The sequence below is a fragment of the Eleginops maclovinus genome, chromosome 10, assembly GCF_036324505.1.
Source record: "Eleginops maclovinus isolate JMC-PN-2008 ecotype Puerto Natales chromosome 10, JC_Emac_rtc_rv5, whole genome shotgun sequence".
Lineage (NCBI taxonomy): Eukaryota > Metazoa > Chordata > Actinopteri > Perciformes > Eleginopidae > Eleginops > Eleginops maclovinus.
The window spans coordinates 18,559,788-18,575,333 of NC_086358.1; the positions used below are offsets into that span (position 1 = coordinate 18,559,788).

At 42.4% G+C, this 15,546-nt stretch overlaps 2 protein-coding genes across 2 annotated transcripts; both read left to right on the forward strand.

Moving 5' to 3' along the window:
• The first annotated feature begins 184 nt into the window (after window positions 1-184).
• LOC134871246 (ectonucleotide pyrophosphatase/phosphodiesterase family member 7-like) lies at window positions 185-9,674 on the forward strand. Its single transcript, XM_063893936.1, has 5 exons — window positions 185-620; window positions 2,398-2,543; window positions 2,676-3,308; window positions 4,871-5,117; window positions 9,252-9,674. Exons 1-5 carry the CDS (start codon window positions 368-370, stop codon window positions 9,368-9,370), a joined length of 1,398 nt encoding a protein of 465 aa, XP_063750006.1. The 5' UTR covers window positions 185-367; the 3' UTR covers window positions 9,371-9,674.
• Window positions 9,675-9,781: 107 nt separating this feature from the next.
• Window positions 9,782-15,276, forward strand: zgc:171971 (uncharacterized protein LOC569690 homolog). The gene is made up of 8 exons (XM_063893937.1): window positions 9,782-10,591; window positions 11,239-11,285; window positions 11,575-11,714; window positions 11,844-11,968; window positions 13,078-13,180; window positions 13,301-13,569; window positions 14,048-14,197; window positions 14,425-15,276. Exons 1-8 carry the CDS (start codon window positions 10,403-10,405, stop codon window positions 14,563-14,565), a joined length of 1,164 nt encoding a protein of 387 aa, XP_063750007.1. The 5' UTR covers window positions 9,782-10,402; the 3' UTR covers window positions 14,566-15,276.
• The last annotated feature ends 270 nt before the right edge of the window (window positions 15,277-15,546 follow it).

A 15,546-nucleotide genomic window follows, 5' to 3' on the forward strand; every position in this document is an offset into this window, starting at 1 on the left:
TAAAAAGGAACTTTACGGGAATCGTTTTTTTTTTGTTTTGCGGTCAATGTTTGAGAATTATTCTCAGACATTTGTTCTTCATAGACAAACGTTAACCCTGTCATATCACTGCACTTTGCTAATAAAGGTATAAAAGATTTCATTATAGGTTGATAAGGGCTGCAATCAATACCACAAGCATTGATTAGAATGAGTTCCGGACATTTGCTTCAGGCTAATTCAAGTCATTCTGCTGTAAGAAAATAAAAGGTCTTCTCTTCAGACATTGAGAGCGGTAGCGGCTAGACGGATAGATCATTTGGAGACAAAGCTGACCTTGCTGAAAAAGGGTTACATAAAGTAGATTTTCAGGTGTAGGTTCTAAGTCATGCTGCTGCTCTGCCTTGCTGTCCTATGCCTCGGTGCTAGCTCTCCCTGTGCTGCTGCACCTCACCAAGGCTCCAACAACCCCACCAGAAACAAGCTGCTGCTCATCTCCTTCGACGGCTTCCGCTGGGACTATGACCGCGATGTTGAAACCCCTAACTTGGATAAGATGGCACTGGATGGGGTGAAGGCAGTTTATGCTACTCCACCCTTTGTGACCATTACCAGCTCTTCTCACTTCACAATGCTGACAGGTAAATGCAACAGTTTAGCATTTTATTTTTTGCAGTTGCAAATCTGCCAAGACTTAGCAGTAAACTCCAAGGTTGTATGTAAATGCATCACAATGTCATGCATGCATTCTGTCAACTCACTGGTTAAACAATATAGCATAAAATTGTAGCTTTATTCTTGAAGATTTTCAACAAGCTCAGTAGAAGTTTGTTAGATTGTGTATATTTGACCACTGTAAAAGAAAACAGAATGGGAAAGAGAACAGGGGAAAAGTGGTAATGCAGCAATCAAACAAAGGACCAGGTATCATTGAAGGGGGGGGGGAGAGGGGGGGCTATGTTATCCAAAATCAAAATGAATAAACCACAGAACAAAATAAATCTTAGCTGGGTTGCTAATGTATGCACACACTTTGAGACTTGGTGCCTTCTGCTCTCTGCATATGCCACTCTTAACTGAACTCCTCAGTTGCCTTTTTCTACCTTGTTGTGGAGATCAGCTCGAGGTGTGTGGCTCTCCACACCTGCTCACAATCCTCTTAATGAGGAGTGGGTGGAGCAGAGAAGTGAAGATTACTCTGTCGCAATTCCAAAACATCCCTACCCACTCCCACTCCATGACAGAATGGCACTCTCAGCTAAATGAGGCTCCCTTCTTTCAGGTGGAGGGTGTAAACACAGCTGCAAGCTTTGGGACAAACACCCCTCTCTCTGGCAGAAACAGGAAAATACCGTAGCTTTTCATAACAATGGTTTCAAATCAGCATCTGTTGGATTAAAAGAAAAAAAAAAACTCAAATAAAAGTCTGAAAAATCTTTAATGGCGCTTCGTTTTTTTGTTTGTTTTTAAAGCTTATTTATAAACTGCTTGGTCTTTGCAACAGTCCCTATATAAACTTAACACAAAAAGTAAGGACATGTGTGTTTGGTAGCTTATTTCTTTGTTGTAACAATGCTTCTTGGCAATAAGGAGGAGATTTGTCCAAAAATAATTCTCAGCTCTGCTGCTCCTCCCACAAATGCATGTTCCTCACAAATGTGGCACCATTTCAAAGGTAAGAAAACAGGCTTTCCAACGGTATAAGATTTATTGCCAAGAAGCATAGTTACATCAAAGAAATAACCTACCAAACACACATTTCCTTACTTTCTTTTAATGTTATATACAAAACTCCCCATTGAATGAATGGAGTGAGAACATAAATCTGTATTCAGATTTTGGCGCATTTAACGAATTTAAGGACCTAATGTTTTTAATAAGGACTATAAAAGCGTTCATACTGGGCAGTTTATTTGGTTTAAAAAAAGATATCAACCGATTTACAGACGTCTCTTTCTCAATGAAAGTCAATGGAAAAAATACTTTCAGGGCCGCGTGACGTCACGGACGGAAGTTGTAGTACCCTGAGTTTGGCCACTACGAATATTTTTTTCAAATTCCTGAGCATTTCCTGGGGGTTTGGTCGTGATGTGACACAGGAGCGGGACATTGCCAGGAGTTCAATGTAAAGCCAGCCCACATTTTCCTTATTACGTCATAAGGACAGCAAATCTGGATCAGCTCGTTTGTTCCCCCGTTTTAAGAGTTCTGGGCAAGGAGGAAAAGAGAGAGGGTTGTATTTTCTGACACTTTGTGAGTCTCCTTACACACCTGGGACACGTTCTAAACAGTGTATAGTAAAATCCTTTCTTAAAACTGGATAATATGTAATTTGACAGACAGAACTCCTGGCCAAGATCACACCAACTAAAGAAGCTTGAACTAGTGTATTTAATTGTTTTTGTTACCTTTCCACAGGGCGTTACGTTGAGAACCACGGAGTAATCCACAACATCTGGTTCAACACTTCCACTCAGCAGAAGAAGCAGTACTACGAGGCTCAGTTTGTTGATTGCTACTGGGACAACGGCAGCTTACCCATCTGGATAACAGCACAGAGACAGGTAGTTTAGATATGTTTTGTTTTTCTAATTTCGTACCTCAATGTATTATTATCATCCATCTGTAATATCAAATTCTATGAGGAAGTCACAAGAGTCTATCCATTTGAACTCAATTGTTTTTTATTCTTCTAGGGTTTAAAAGCAGGTTCTCTGCATTTCCCTGGAACAGCAGCTACCTACAGAGGGGAGAATGTCGGGGTTAGACAAGTGGAATCTGGTTTCTATGATCATTCAAATGAGACCGATTGGAGGCTGAACATTGACAAGGTGATTGGAGAATGGTTCCACCAACAGGATCTGGACTTTGTTTCCTTGTACTTCGGAGAACCAGATTTGGTTGGGCATGAATTTGGACCAGATTCCCCAGAACGCCGTGAGATGGTCAAGCAAGTAGACCGTACCGTGGGCTACATCCGGGATAAGATCCGAGAGCATGGCCTTACTGACCAGCTCAACATTATCATCACTGCAGACCACGGGATGACTACTATTCTACGGGATGGACAAGTTAATAAGATTATCCTCTCTAAAATCCCTGGCTTTAGTTTCAAGGATATCAAGTTCCAACTGTTGGACTATGGTCCTCTTGGGATGTTGCTTCCCAAAGAGGGGATGCTGGAGAAGGTCTACAGTGCTCTGAAAGGAAGCCACCCTCACCTTCATGTGTACAAAAAGGAGGAGATGCCAGCTAGAATGCACTACGGTAACCATCCTCGACTCCTGCCCATCATTCTCATCGCTGACCCTGGATATGTTGTCAATGGGGTGAGGAAAAGCTACTTTTTGTACCATATTCCATAGGTCAGTTACAGGCAGTCTTAGTCCAGACCTGGAACTATAATCATTAAATTATAAAGCTTTAGAGCTTTGTGACAAAATAAAGCAAATACCTATGTCAGCATCATCAGCAGGCCCGGCGCCAGAACGGATCGACAGAGAGGGCATGTGGTTTTCATGGGAGGGCCCACAAACCGGCATGTGCCACAGCACAATATAGACAACATCAAACATCATGGCCAGCAGCATTGCGTAAAGATGCACAAAACAAAGACCAACATAGAAACCCCTTTTGCAGAAGTGTGTGCACAACGGCACAAACACTGGTAACACAGGACGCATGAGCAATGCACCAATTCTCATTAAAAACATGACAGCAGCAGCTTTGCTTGGTCCTTAAACTTTGGCAACTGCTGACCACAGCAGCAAACATATTTACATAATTCAGAGTGACAACACATTATGCACTGTGTAATGTGTTGTGTATGGTTGCTGGCCCAATAGCGGGAGCAGCAGCAGTACCTGTTGATGTGCTGCTAGGTAGGGTATGTTGTGGAGGCAGGAGGAGGAGGAAGCTGGCGCCGGTGGGTGTGGTACAGGGTGTGGCAACGCTGGTGGTGATGTGTAGCGAGACAAGGAAGTTGCGCTAACTCATCTCAAGCTAGCAACGTTAAGGCTATCTACTGCTACAGCAGGTGCAGGATCGCCAGCAGCACCATTGGCTGCAGCCCTTTCATCATGATTTGTTGTTGATAAATCCTTAGACCTACGAGTGGTTTTAAGCCAATTTCGGATGTCCATTTTCTCATTTAAAACAGAAATGGGAGGCTACAGAATGCAAAAAAACCCTCCAGAATAGGCGGCAGAGCAGTGTTTACGTGCAACAACTTGCTTGCTTGATTTGTTCTGAATAGAGTTTGGTCTAAATGTGGAGTAATCACAAATCACGAAACTCTACATGTATTTGACGTAGGATATATTTTATGAATTTGACTTACTATCCAACATCACATAGCCTACATCGTAGCGCTAAACTGCATAGGTAAAAAAAAAAACAGTGTTTGGGGGGGAGGGCATAAGTGTCTAATGGGAGGGCCTGGCCCTCCCACCGCGCCAGGCCTGATCATCAGCCAGAAACAAAAGTTAAATATTAAAATGCAGATGTTGATACAGCGACTAGGCTACTTCAATATGACACTAATTCATAACGCAAGTTAGATATTATGATGTTCCAGAACTTTGCTTCAGGCAATTTTCTTTGACTGGACCTATGCTATATTGAGTGGGTCCAGAAGGAATCTATGTGTGCTCGAAGAAGTCAGAAATGAAAAGTCAGAAATTATTTGATTAGGGTAAAAAAGTGCCACCAAACAGGATCCCTTTCAACTTCCAGTTTAAATGCATTTCAGCTGTGTGTGTTAAATCTACCCCCTTCTCTCTAACCTCAAGTCCATTTCCTTAGTGTTTGTAGTCAAGGAAAGTCAATAAAGGCCTACAGTTATTATATGACTTTGTTTCTCATGGAATGTCTTGTTTCTCTGTCCATCTAGTTTCTACCTCTGCACTTCATCAAAGGAGACCACGGCTTTGATAATGAAGCCATGGAAATGAAAGCGTTCTTCAGAGTGGTGGGACCTGACTTTGAGAAAAACAGGGTGGTAGATCCCATTGAGCTCGTTGACGTGTACGCTCTGATGTGCCATCTACTGGGAATAAACCCGGAGATCAATGATGGACACCTGGATAATACCAAACACATGCTGGTTAATAGGAATAACACAGGAGGAGACAACAACAGTAAGTGTAAACATATAAACTTATATAGATATACCACCATTAATGCCACGCCAGACAGTTATATTTTACTGTATCATTTACTTAGTTCTTAAGGGACGACCAGTACTGGTCGTCGGTCATTCGGTCCCCAGCCGCACAGAAGGATGATACAAATATATTTGATTGATAATCGGTTTTATTTGAAAAATGATCGGATACATCAAGGTTTCAAGGTTTTTATTTGTCATATGCACAGCAGATACAGCGTATATGTTGGCAATGAAAATCTTATGTCGCGTGCTCCTCCAACAACTCAACATACATGGTGCAAAAGATAAATAAAATAGTAAAAAAGAGAGAAGAATATTTACAATATCAACAATACAGATTTGAGGAGGTGAAATATATATATGTGGAATACATTGAGAGTATTTAAATACTTTACACTGTTGAATGAGGAGGTATGGACAGATGCATATATTATGTATAACAGATGTATATGGCAGATATGTATAATATATAGATATGTGTACTATAAACAGATATGTATAATATATAGATATGTGTACTATAAACAGATATGTATGGCAGATGTGTATAATATATATGTATGTGTGTACTATAAACAGATGTGAGTAGACATTCACACAGCTCAGGAGTTCAGTAGTCTTATAGCCTGTGGTATGAAACTGTCTCTGAGTCTGGTGGTCTTGGTCCGGATGCTGCGGTACCGTCTGCCAGACGGCAGCAGACAGAACAGATTGTTGCTGGGGTGATGGGGGTCCTTTAATATCCTACCGGCCTTCTTCCTACACCGCTGGGTGTAGAGGTCCTCCATGGATGGCAACTCCGTCCTGGTGATGTGCTGAGCAGTTTTCACCACCCTCTGTAGAGTCTTACGGTTGAGGGCGGTGCAACTGCCATACCAGGCGGTGATGCAGCCAGTCAGGATACTCTCGATGGTGCACCTGTAGAAGTTGCAGAGTATCCTGGAGTCCATGTTGAACTTCCGCAGCCTGCGGAGGAAGAAGAGCCGCTGTCGAGCCGTCTTGGATATGACCCTGGTGTGATGTGTCCATGTCAGGTCCTCACTGATGTTAACCCCGAGGAACCTGAAGCTGCTGACTCTCTCCACAGGAGTCCCGTCGATGGTGATGGGTGTGTGTGCTTCTCTCTGCCTCTTCCTGTAGTCCACAATCAGCTCCTTTGTTTTGCTGACGTTGAGATGGAGGTTGTTGTCCTGGCACCAAGATGTCAGGGCTCTGACCTCCTCTCTGTACGCCGTCTCGTCGCCGTCTGTGATCAGGCCGATGACGGTCGTGTCGTCAGCAAACTTGATGATGGTGTTGGAGCTGTGTGTGGCCACGCAGTCGTGCGTGAACAGGGAGTAGAGGAGAGGGCTGAGCACACAACCCTGAGGGGCTCCGGTGTTGAGGGTCAAGGTGGAGGATGTGATGTTCCCCATCCGCACTGCCTGGGATCTGCCCGTCAGGAAGCTCATGATCCAGTCACAGAGGGCGCTGTTGAGCCCAAGGTCCCTGAGCTTAATGATGAGCTTGGAGGGCACAATGGTGTTGAATGCTGAACTGTAGTCAATGAACAGCATTCTCACATAAGTGTTCCTCTGGTCCAGGTGGGAGAGGGCAGTGTGGAGGGTGAGGGAGATGGCATCATCCGTAGACCTGTTTGCTCTGTAGGCAAACTGCAGGGGGTCCAGTGAGTCAGGGAGGGAGGAGGTGATAAAAGTTTTGACTAACCGCTCAAAGCACTTCATGATGATGGAGGTGAGTGCAACTGGGCGGTAGTCATTGAGGCAGATGGGTTTTGTCTTTTTGGGGACAGGGACAATGATGGACTCTTTAAAGCATGTGGGGACTACAGACTGGAGCAGTGACCTATTGAAAATGTCTGTGAACACATCTGCCAGCTGAACTGCACACACCTTGAGAGCACGGCCAGGGATACCATCAGGTCCTGGAGCCCTGTGTGTGTTGATTCTTTTCAGAGATCTACACACATCTGCACTGGTTAAAACCAGTGAGCAGGGATCCTGGGCCTTTGGTGCCTCCACAGCCGGGGGCTTCTCAAAGCGTGCATAAAATGTGTTCAGTTCATCTGGGAGAGATGCAGACACTTCCTCAGCACCACTCGTTGTCCTTTTGTAGTCTGTTATTGTTTTTAGTCCAGACCACATATTTCTGGCGTTGGAGCCCTTGTAGTTCGACTCCACCTTGTCCCTGTATTGTCTTTTCGCACTGCTAATAGCTCTCCGGAGTGCATACCTGGAATTCCTGTACTCATCCAAATCACCGCCGCTGTGCGCGATGGCCCGTGCTTTAAGTTTAGCTCGGACCTCGCCGTTTATCCAGGGCTTCTCATTTGGGAATGTCCGTACAGTAATCCGCGGCACGACGTCATCGATGCATTTGCCGATGTAGCAAATTACCGCGTCAGTGTGTGTGTTTATATCGTCCTCCTCAAACACACACCACTCCGTGATGCCAAAGCAGTGGCGGAGAGCAGAGTCAGACTGCTCGGACCAACGCTGCACTGTCCTTGTCACAGGTCGGTCCCTCTTCAGTCTCTGCCGGTAAACAGGGAGCAGAAGAAGAGATATGTGGTCTGACTTGCCGAAGGGGGGGGCGGGGGAGGGCTTTATATCCATGCCGGAAAGGAGTGTAAACATGGTCCAGTGTATTTCCACCGCGCGTGGGGCAGCTGACGTGCTGATAGTATTTCGGCAGGACTTTCTTCATGTTGGCTCTGTTAAAATCCCCGGCCACAATAAATGCGGCCTCTGGCCGTGAAGTCTCTGTCCTGTCGATAATCCCATACAGCTCCTCCAGCGCTGTGTTGTTGTCAGCGTGCGGCGGAACATACACTGCTGTTAGAACAACAGATGTGAACTCCCTCGGCAGATAAAAAGGCCGGCATCCGATCATGATGTGCTCTAGGCTGGGAGAACAGTCCGAAGAAATGATCTCCACATCTGAGCACCAGTTGTTGTTGATCATGAAGCAGACACCTCCTCCCTTGCTCTTCCCTGAGTTTATTGTCCGGTCCTGGCGATGAATGGAGAATCCGTGTGGAGCAATGGCGGCGTCCGGTATCGTGGGGTCGAGCCAAGTCTCCGTGAAAACCAAAACATTACAGGTCTTAATGTCCCGTTGAAATGCCACCCTGCTACGGAGTTCGTCCAGCTTATTATCCAGGGATTGGACATTTGCCACATCCATCTGAGCTTCTCTGTCAAGGGATACTTTAGTTTAAAAATTAAGCCCGCAAACTAACAAAATAGACAAATGTTCCATTGGACCAAAAGTCAATTTCTCCGACAGTCCATTCCCTTGCCTATAGCTCCGAAGGCACTACAAATACACACAAACAGAAGCACGGGTTGAATTACTTTCCACAATAGCGGCATGACCAACCCTACTCTTGCTTGTGATTGGTCTACTATGATATTCTTACCCTTACCCAAATACTTTACCCTAAACAATCTCACTTTGCATGCCTTAACAATCAGACTAACAAAGGAAACATACTGAGTATTTTCTAACTATTGGAATAATGGACCATCAGAACAGTGTCCAATTCCTTTTAGTTTGGCCTCACTTTCGTTCAGTGGGAGGAACTAGAGACGTGTTGTGTATCTTTATACAGTTTAGCAGCATGGTATAGAATCTAGATTGTAAGATGCTCTGGGAAAGCTAGTAGGTGGACCCCAGGCAAGATTTTTTGTAAAACATTAAAGATAACTTCAGGTGAAAATACAGCTCTGATTATAGTAGTTTCTATATGTGATACACAGTTTTTCATACGTTATCAGTTTGCAATAGCGAGTACATCAACACCTTGATCTAATCTTAATAAAATCATTTTTATCCTCACAAGGTTGACATGTATTGCAACACTTCAACCCTGACATAACACAGGCTGTATTACATTATCTAAGTTATATCTTATCAGTATGCACAAGGTTCATGCCCTTTCTAAGATGTCGACACAATCAAGCAAACAGCCAAAGGTAAAAAAAAGATATGTAATTCCCTTTCTGTTTTTACTCTGTTATTAGCTTTAATCAGCAATGTGCAGCCCCATATGCTCTATTATGCCTCACATTCTTGTCTGAATATGTTTTCTGTCTGTTTGCAGATTCAGAGAAGAATAACCAAATGGATGTCCTGATTGGCTTCTCAGCAGTGATTGGAATTCTTGTGCTTGTGTTTATCATAACTTTATCCTGCAACATGTGTAAAAGGAACAGAGGATAAAGATGGTTCTTATGTTTCTTACATTTCCAAAACACAAACAAAAAGAAAATAAAGTCTTAAAAAAATGTTTTAGCTTTTTGTTTTTATACAAGATTCCGCTTACAAATGGAGATAGAAATGTTCTTTATTTATCAGTAAATATTGGTAGGCTACTTGAGTAGGCCTATATTGTGATGCCAATGCTTTCATATTTCTACTTAAGTAAGATCTTGAATGTAAAACTTTGACTTATAACGGAGTAGTAGTAACAATTAAGTACTGCTACTTTTACGTAGAGTAAGTAAAAACTACGAGCACTTTTACACCTCTGGTCATTTTTAATATTATTTGATTTGACTACCCTGTCAATGAACACATCTCCCACATGAGACAAACAGCGCCATCTTGTGGTTCTGTCTGTGTAGTACAGTAAAAGAAAAACAATGGCAACGCAGTTGGCTACGAAAGGAAATTAGCCAGTATCCATTTAAACGGGTGAAACAGGCGGCAAAACGAACCTAGTGGAACTGCTTTAGTGTTTTGCTGTTTTACTTGGACTTGTATGATATTCTCCAACCACAGAAGGATATTCGGCTGGGTTAACTACCAAGACGATGTGAAGAAGTCTTTATTTGTATGCAGCTGACAGGAAGGAGATGCTGAGCAAGGCTACGGAGAATAACTGGAGTCTGCTAATAACATTTCGTGTTCCGATTTGCAGAACTGAAAGGTTTTACTCATTGAGAGTGTAGTTTTACATGTCTGTGCACTCTGTTTTGGTATCGCTATTGTAAACAAAATGGAGGTTGCTAAGTTGTCTGTACCGTGGACCGGGCTTAGTTTAAACTGCATGTGTTAATGAACTGTTTCTGTGAGAGAAATAGTAGCATGTAAATACATTAAACTCATCTTAGACGGTGTCATTCCAGAATAAAAGCGTAATACGTAACGTTAATGATTATGTTTACAATAAAGCAGGTATTTTTGTTATGGGACACGCCTCACTATCAGGCAACAAAACAATAGAATATTAAAAGGGGGACCAGACATAGTATGACCGACTCTGAGGAAAGTGTTCCCGGCTGCTCCGGCCTCAGCAGCGGGGCAGGGCTGAGTTTCCCCCCGGGCAGAGGACTCTCGGGTCGGGTAAGGAGTCTGTCCACCCCCTCCCCCCCTGCAAGACTTACCTCCCTCAGAACCAGGGACCTGACACTGGGGGGAGTCTTTAAGAAAGCAACAAAGGTAATGAATTACACCTTTTTGAACTGTAGCATGTAGTCATGTGTTGGTGTTTAATATGCCTTAATTAAATGCATAGCTTATTCTTGTATTAGACAGGCACCCACACATGTTAACTTAAAGTCAGCAAATGAGTCTAATTAAATTAGAAATGTCTTAAATTAAATGACTGTCCTAAGATAGTCTCATACACTCTCCACTGCAATAGAAGCTAGGCGACTGCAAAATACTTCGTTTTGAAAAGTACATATACTCATGTACTGTACTTAAATACCATTTTGAGATTTATTTGACTTGAGAATTTCCATTTTAGAATAATGTATACTTTTACTACAATTTGGAAGAAAAACATTGTGCTTTTTGATACAACACATATCCTCAATTTACAGGTAGTTGGGGTCTCTTATTCACTGTAGGGGCTAATTGCATACTGAAAAAAATACATTATTCTATTTGTAAAGAGAAGTCTGTTTCATCAATAACATGCAACATAAGTCATAGACCTGTGATATTCATTAGGGTAGCTAGGACAGAATGTACATTGGAATTGAATGATTATGTATTAGCAGCACCTTTGTTTGAATCCCAATAAAGAGATATGTGGTATTATTAACAATGTTTTTTATTTCTCTTGCTCTTTTTTTCTTCAGAAAGCCTTTGAGCCAAATGTCCACGCTGTGAGGAAAAGCAAAGATGAGTGAGTGGCCTTAAATATTATGATTTCAGTCTTTTAGTAATGGAAGTTTTCAAGAAGTTCATATTTTGTGTTGTTATATACATACAATGAAAAAAAAGATAAGTTCTCTTTAATTAAATGTATTATGTCAAAAGGTTTCACATAACTGTGATAAGTTAGTTGAAAGCAATACTATTAAGTAAAAATATTCGGTTCAACTTAATATTTTTGCTTTCAACTTTCAATTAAAGTCAACGTTTCACTTTTTTCAGTGCAACGATTATAACTGTCCTCTCCGTTTCTTCCCCAGGTTAAAGGAAAAGATCAGAGGGGCTCCTAAAAAAGAGAGAAGAAAGAGGGAGAGCAGGGGGAGGAGGAGAGAGAGGCCGCAGACCATCCAGTCTCACTCCATCTTCGAGCAGGGTCCTGCCGACACCGTACGCAAAACAGGTGCACACATTCTTCATTTTTATGATCCTTTTTATTTTCATTGGAACTTGAGCATGCACGTAAGAGGTTTGTTGCAGAGGCACTACAGGCGCACTTCCTCCCTCCTCATCATCACGTCTCTGTGTTCAGGGTGGCGTGGTGCTACGGACCTGCATGCCTCCACCTCCTCTTCTGCCTGCAAACTGGTGAAGAAGGAGAGGGAGAAATCAGAGGAGGAGGAAGATGAGATACTCAGTAAACTACAGAGGGATGATGTGAGTATTTATTTCAACCTTAAAGGATATATTTACGATGTTTCCAGTTTGTGCCACAGCAAACACACAGATTAGTTACATGAACTACAGGCTAACGACACGTGAAGATCATAGGTTATGAGCGTTGTTTTGTGTGGGATTGTACTTATTTTTGTCCTGCGGTTGGTAGTTAATAGGTTTTTTTTTTTAAATACTTACATTTATTTTTTAGCAGAGATGAGGAATGGGGCAATACAGCACCTTCAGTGAAAATAAAAAACTTAAAATAAAAGCATAGGTTCAGTTCACAATGCATATAGATGAGGTCAGACATAAAAGGCATTGTTAATGTCGTACACATTGGTAACAATTCTATTAGTACAAGTGACTTTCTTTATTGAGCAGATAGATTTGTAGATGTTTTGTTAATAACTGCAGACTACATTTTAATTGTGTGGAGCCAGTTGCAGAGGTGATGCGTTGCCTCTATTTCTTTAGGAGAACTGCACATTAAACTTGTAGGACAGACACATTGTGGACCTTTCTTAAACACAATATTTTACGTAGTGTCACCTCATGAAGTTGTTGTGGGTATCTTTTATTTTCACTACGATGCCTTACAGCATGCACAGAACAAATCCAATTAATTGGTAGTGGTTGTGTTCAGCTGATCATTGTAAATCCAATATTTACTCCTCTTGTATCTCTGGTTGGTTCTCCACCAATTCCGTAGAAAAATATCTGGCTCTGGCAGATGGACACCTTTCACGTCATTTGATCCATTGTTAATATAAAAATAATGACGTTTAACATCAAATCCTGAACTGCATGCTTTCCCTTAGTCTTTCTAGTTTAGAGTGACTGTTTTGGGGGTTATTTTTAACATAGCGTGGCTTATCTCACATAGGCTTATTCACATGAAAGAAGTCAACTCTGATTCACCGTGACAAAACTAACACCATCATTTTTCTGTCTCCATCTGGAAGACAGTAAAAGTGGTTTGATGTGGCAGATGCAAGCAGACAAAGAAAGTTCTGATGTTTTCCAAATAGTAAATCAATAGTAAATCAATAGTAATAAATATCAATAATCATTTTTGGTCATAACTCATGTTATATTCTTACCCTCAGTTCATAGATGATCCAGGTCTGAGGAACGATGAAAAGCTGACCCCCATCCAGCTGCCTCTGGGTCAGCCCAGCAGCTTCAAAAGGACACAGTCATCCAGCACATGTGAGAAAACCTGACTGCTACCGTCAGATGTTCAGTAGTCTCATTACTTCTCTTTTAGCCACTGAGTTTGATTTTCTAGCAGCTACTCCAAAACAAGTGATGTGTGTGTACTGTTGGCAGGTCCAGAGAAGCCTCTTGTGTTCAGAGCTCCGTCCTGTAGAGCCGGAGTCAGGACAGAGCTGCCCAAAGCGGAGCAGCCTTCCGTGGGACAGCTGCTGCATGAGCTCAGCCTGTCGGACAGAGGGGAGCTCTTCTTCATGCAGCTTCCTGACAGCATGCCGGGGAGAGCCGCTCAGAAAGTGGACCCTCCTCTAGCACCTACAGCAGACAAACCTGCCAAGAAGGAAGGCAAGCATGCAGATAAGAGGCCGGCACAACCTCAAACACAAGTGAGTGAGAATGAAGCAGTGTTGTGTTAAAAGACAGACCTGGACATAAGGCTGAACGGCTATAAGCTAAACGCTAATGTTAGCTAGGCTTGTTTCTCTGATAGCATCAAATCTACATATCCAATAAAAAATAACATATCTGGTTTATAAAGAGGCAAAAAAGACCCAATATCTACAAAGTGTATGTAGCTTAAAACTGGATAAAAAGTCAATTTATGACATTGTCTGACAGGCACACATACAGCATAGTCAAAGGGAAATGACTGTTACCTTGATTAAAGTTAAAAATTTCCCTTCAGATTAAAACATTTTGGAAACTTTGGGGATAAAAATACACATTTCAGCAAAAAATAAAACATAATACTATTTTTTATGTGATTAACAGATATTTGGTATTGTACAGCCTAGCAGCAGCGCATGTAAACCCAAATATGCTATCTGCAGCCAGTTATTAACAGTCTGTGCCTGTCCTCCGCAGGCGCCGCTGAAGGAGGGCTGTCCTGTTCTGTCACAGCTCCCAGAAGGATTTCTGGGTAAACTGCAGATCAGGAAATCCGGAAAGGTGCAGCTGAAGATGGGTCAGGTTGTGATGGACGTCTCTGAGGGAGCTGCTTTCTCCTTCCTGCAGGTACTGGGTGGTGACAGTTTGACTTTTCATTTAGTTTGACTTAATTCAGGGGTTTCTCTCTCTGTATTTTCGATAGTTCAGTTCACAATTCACCATATACATCAAGCACAATGAATGTGGAAGAATCCCTTCACAGGATGGCAATATATACTGAACTTTGCAACAGTGAAACAAAGCCACTCTGTCACCGTTAATGTGGAAGCTTTCTCTCCTTCTTTCTGCTGCAGCAACTGGTGTCTGTGCGTCTGTCTGACGGTCGAACTGGAGACATGATGGTGTTAGGAAACGTCCGCCACAAACTGGTCTTATCTCCTGACTTCCAGTCGTTACTGAGACAAGCTGCACCACAGCAGCCACAAGGACCCTGAACACCTCTCAAGGTCACTGACTCTCCGACACACGCTGTGAGAATATTGTAGGACGGCTGATCCGATCCCTGTGGAGGAAGTGACCTGCAGTCTAATGTATACTCTTCATACCTCTGGTTTGAGGTTAAGGCAGCTATGTAGGTTATTAACGGCAACCTGCATCATCTGAATGCTATCATTGAGCTAAGCACATTTTAAATATAGAATCTGTGATAGAAAAACAAACTCATAAACAGTCCCTCTGATGTGAAGACACTGCCAGATCGTTTTTGTAAAGGTGCTTTACTCCCCCCTACTGATCAACAAGGACTCAATTGTAGATGTTACCTGAGAACTTAATACCCGTTAACTGATGACTTCTCACACTCCGTCGTTGTGTGCGTTCAAAATGGTCGTGACAACAGGCTGTTATCATATGGCGGAGGTTTCCAGACTTTAGTCACACACTGAGTGAGTTACAGATGCTATCAGTCCGACAGTCTGACTGATAGATGATCCACTAGATGCACTAATTGTAGTTTAATTTTCCCTCCACTCAACTATAGATTTTGTATTCTGAATCAGCTGTTACTTTGTTACTTGCTCTATTTTCAATTGTCTGTTTTAACATGCTTTGTATTCTATTTTTGTAAGCTTGTAATTATCTCTTGAAGAAAAGAGATGTCAAGGGACTCCCTGGTTCAATAAAAAACATCTGATGTACGACTGGGATGTTTGTAGTGGGTTGCCAACATCATTTTATTACAGTTTCAGGAAGCCTTCTCTGGGTGTTTCTGAACCAACAAGCCTGAGCAGACACATTTAACGGGGCTCTGGCTCTTATGAGAAAGTTAAGTTAACATGGATGCTTTTGTACTTTATCTTTGACACCGTAAAATGTGCAGTCTCACTGAGGCAGTTTGCTTAAGCTTAAAGGAAGGCTCTTCAGTAGCACACACCAGAGCTGGAGGGTTTGAGCATTAATACTAAGACAACAATCAT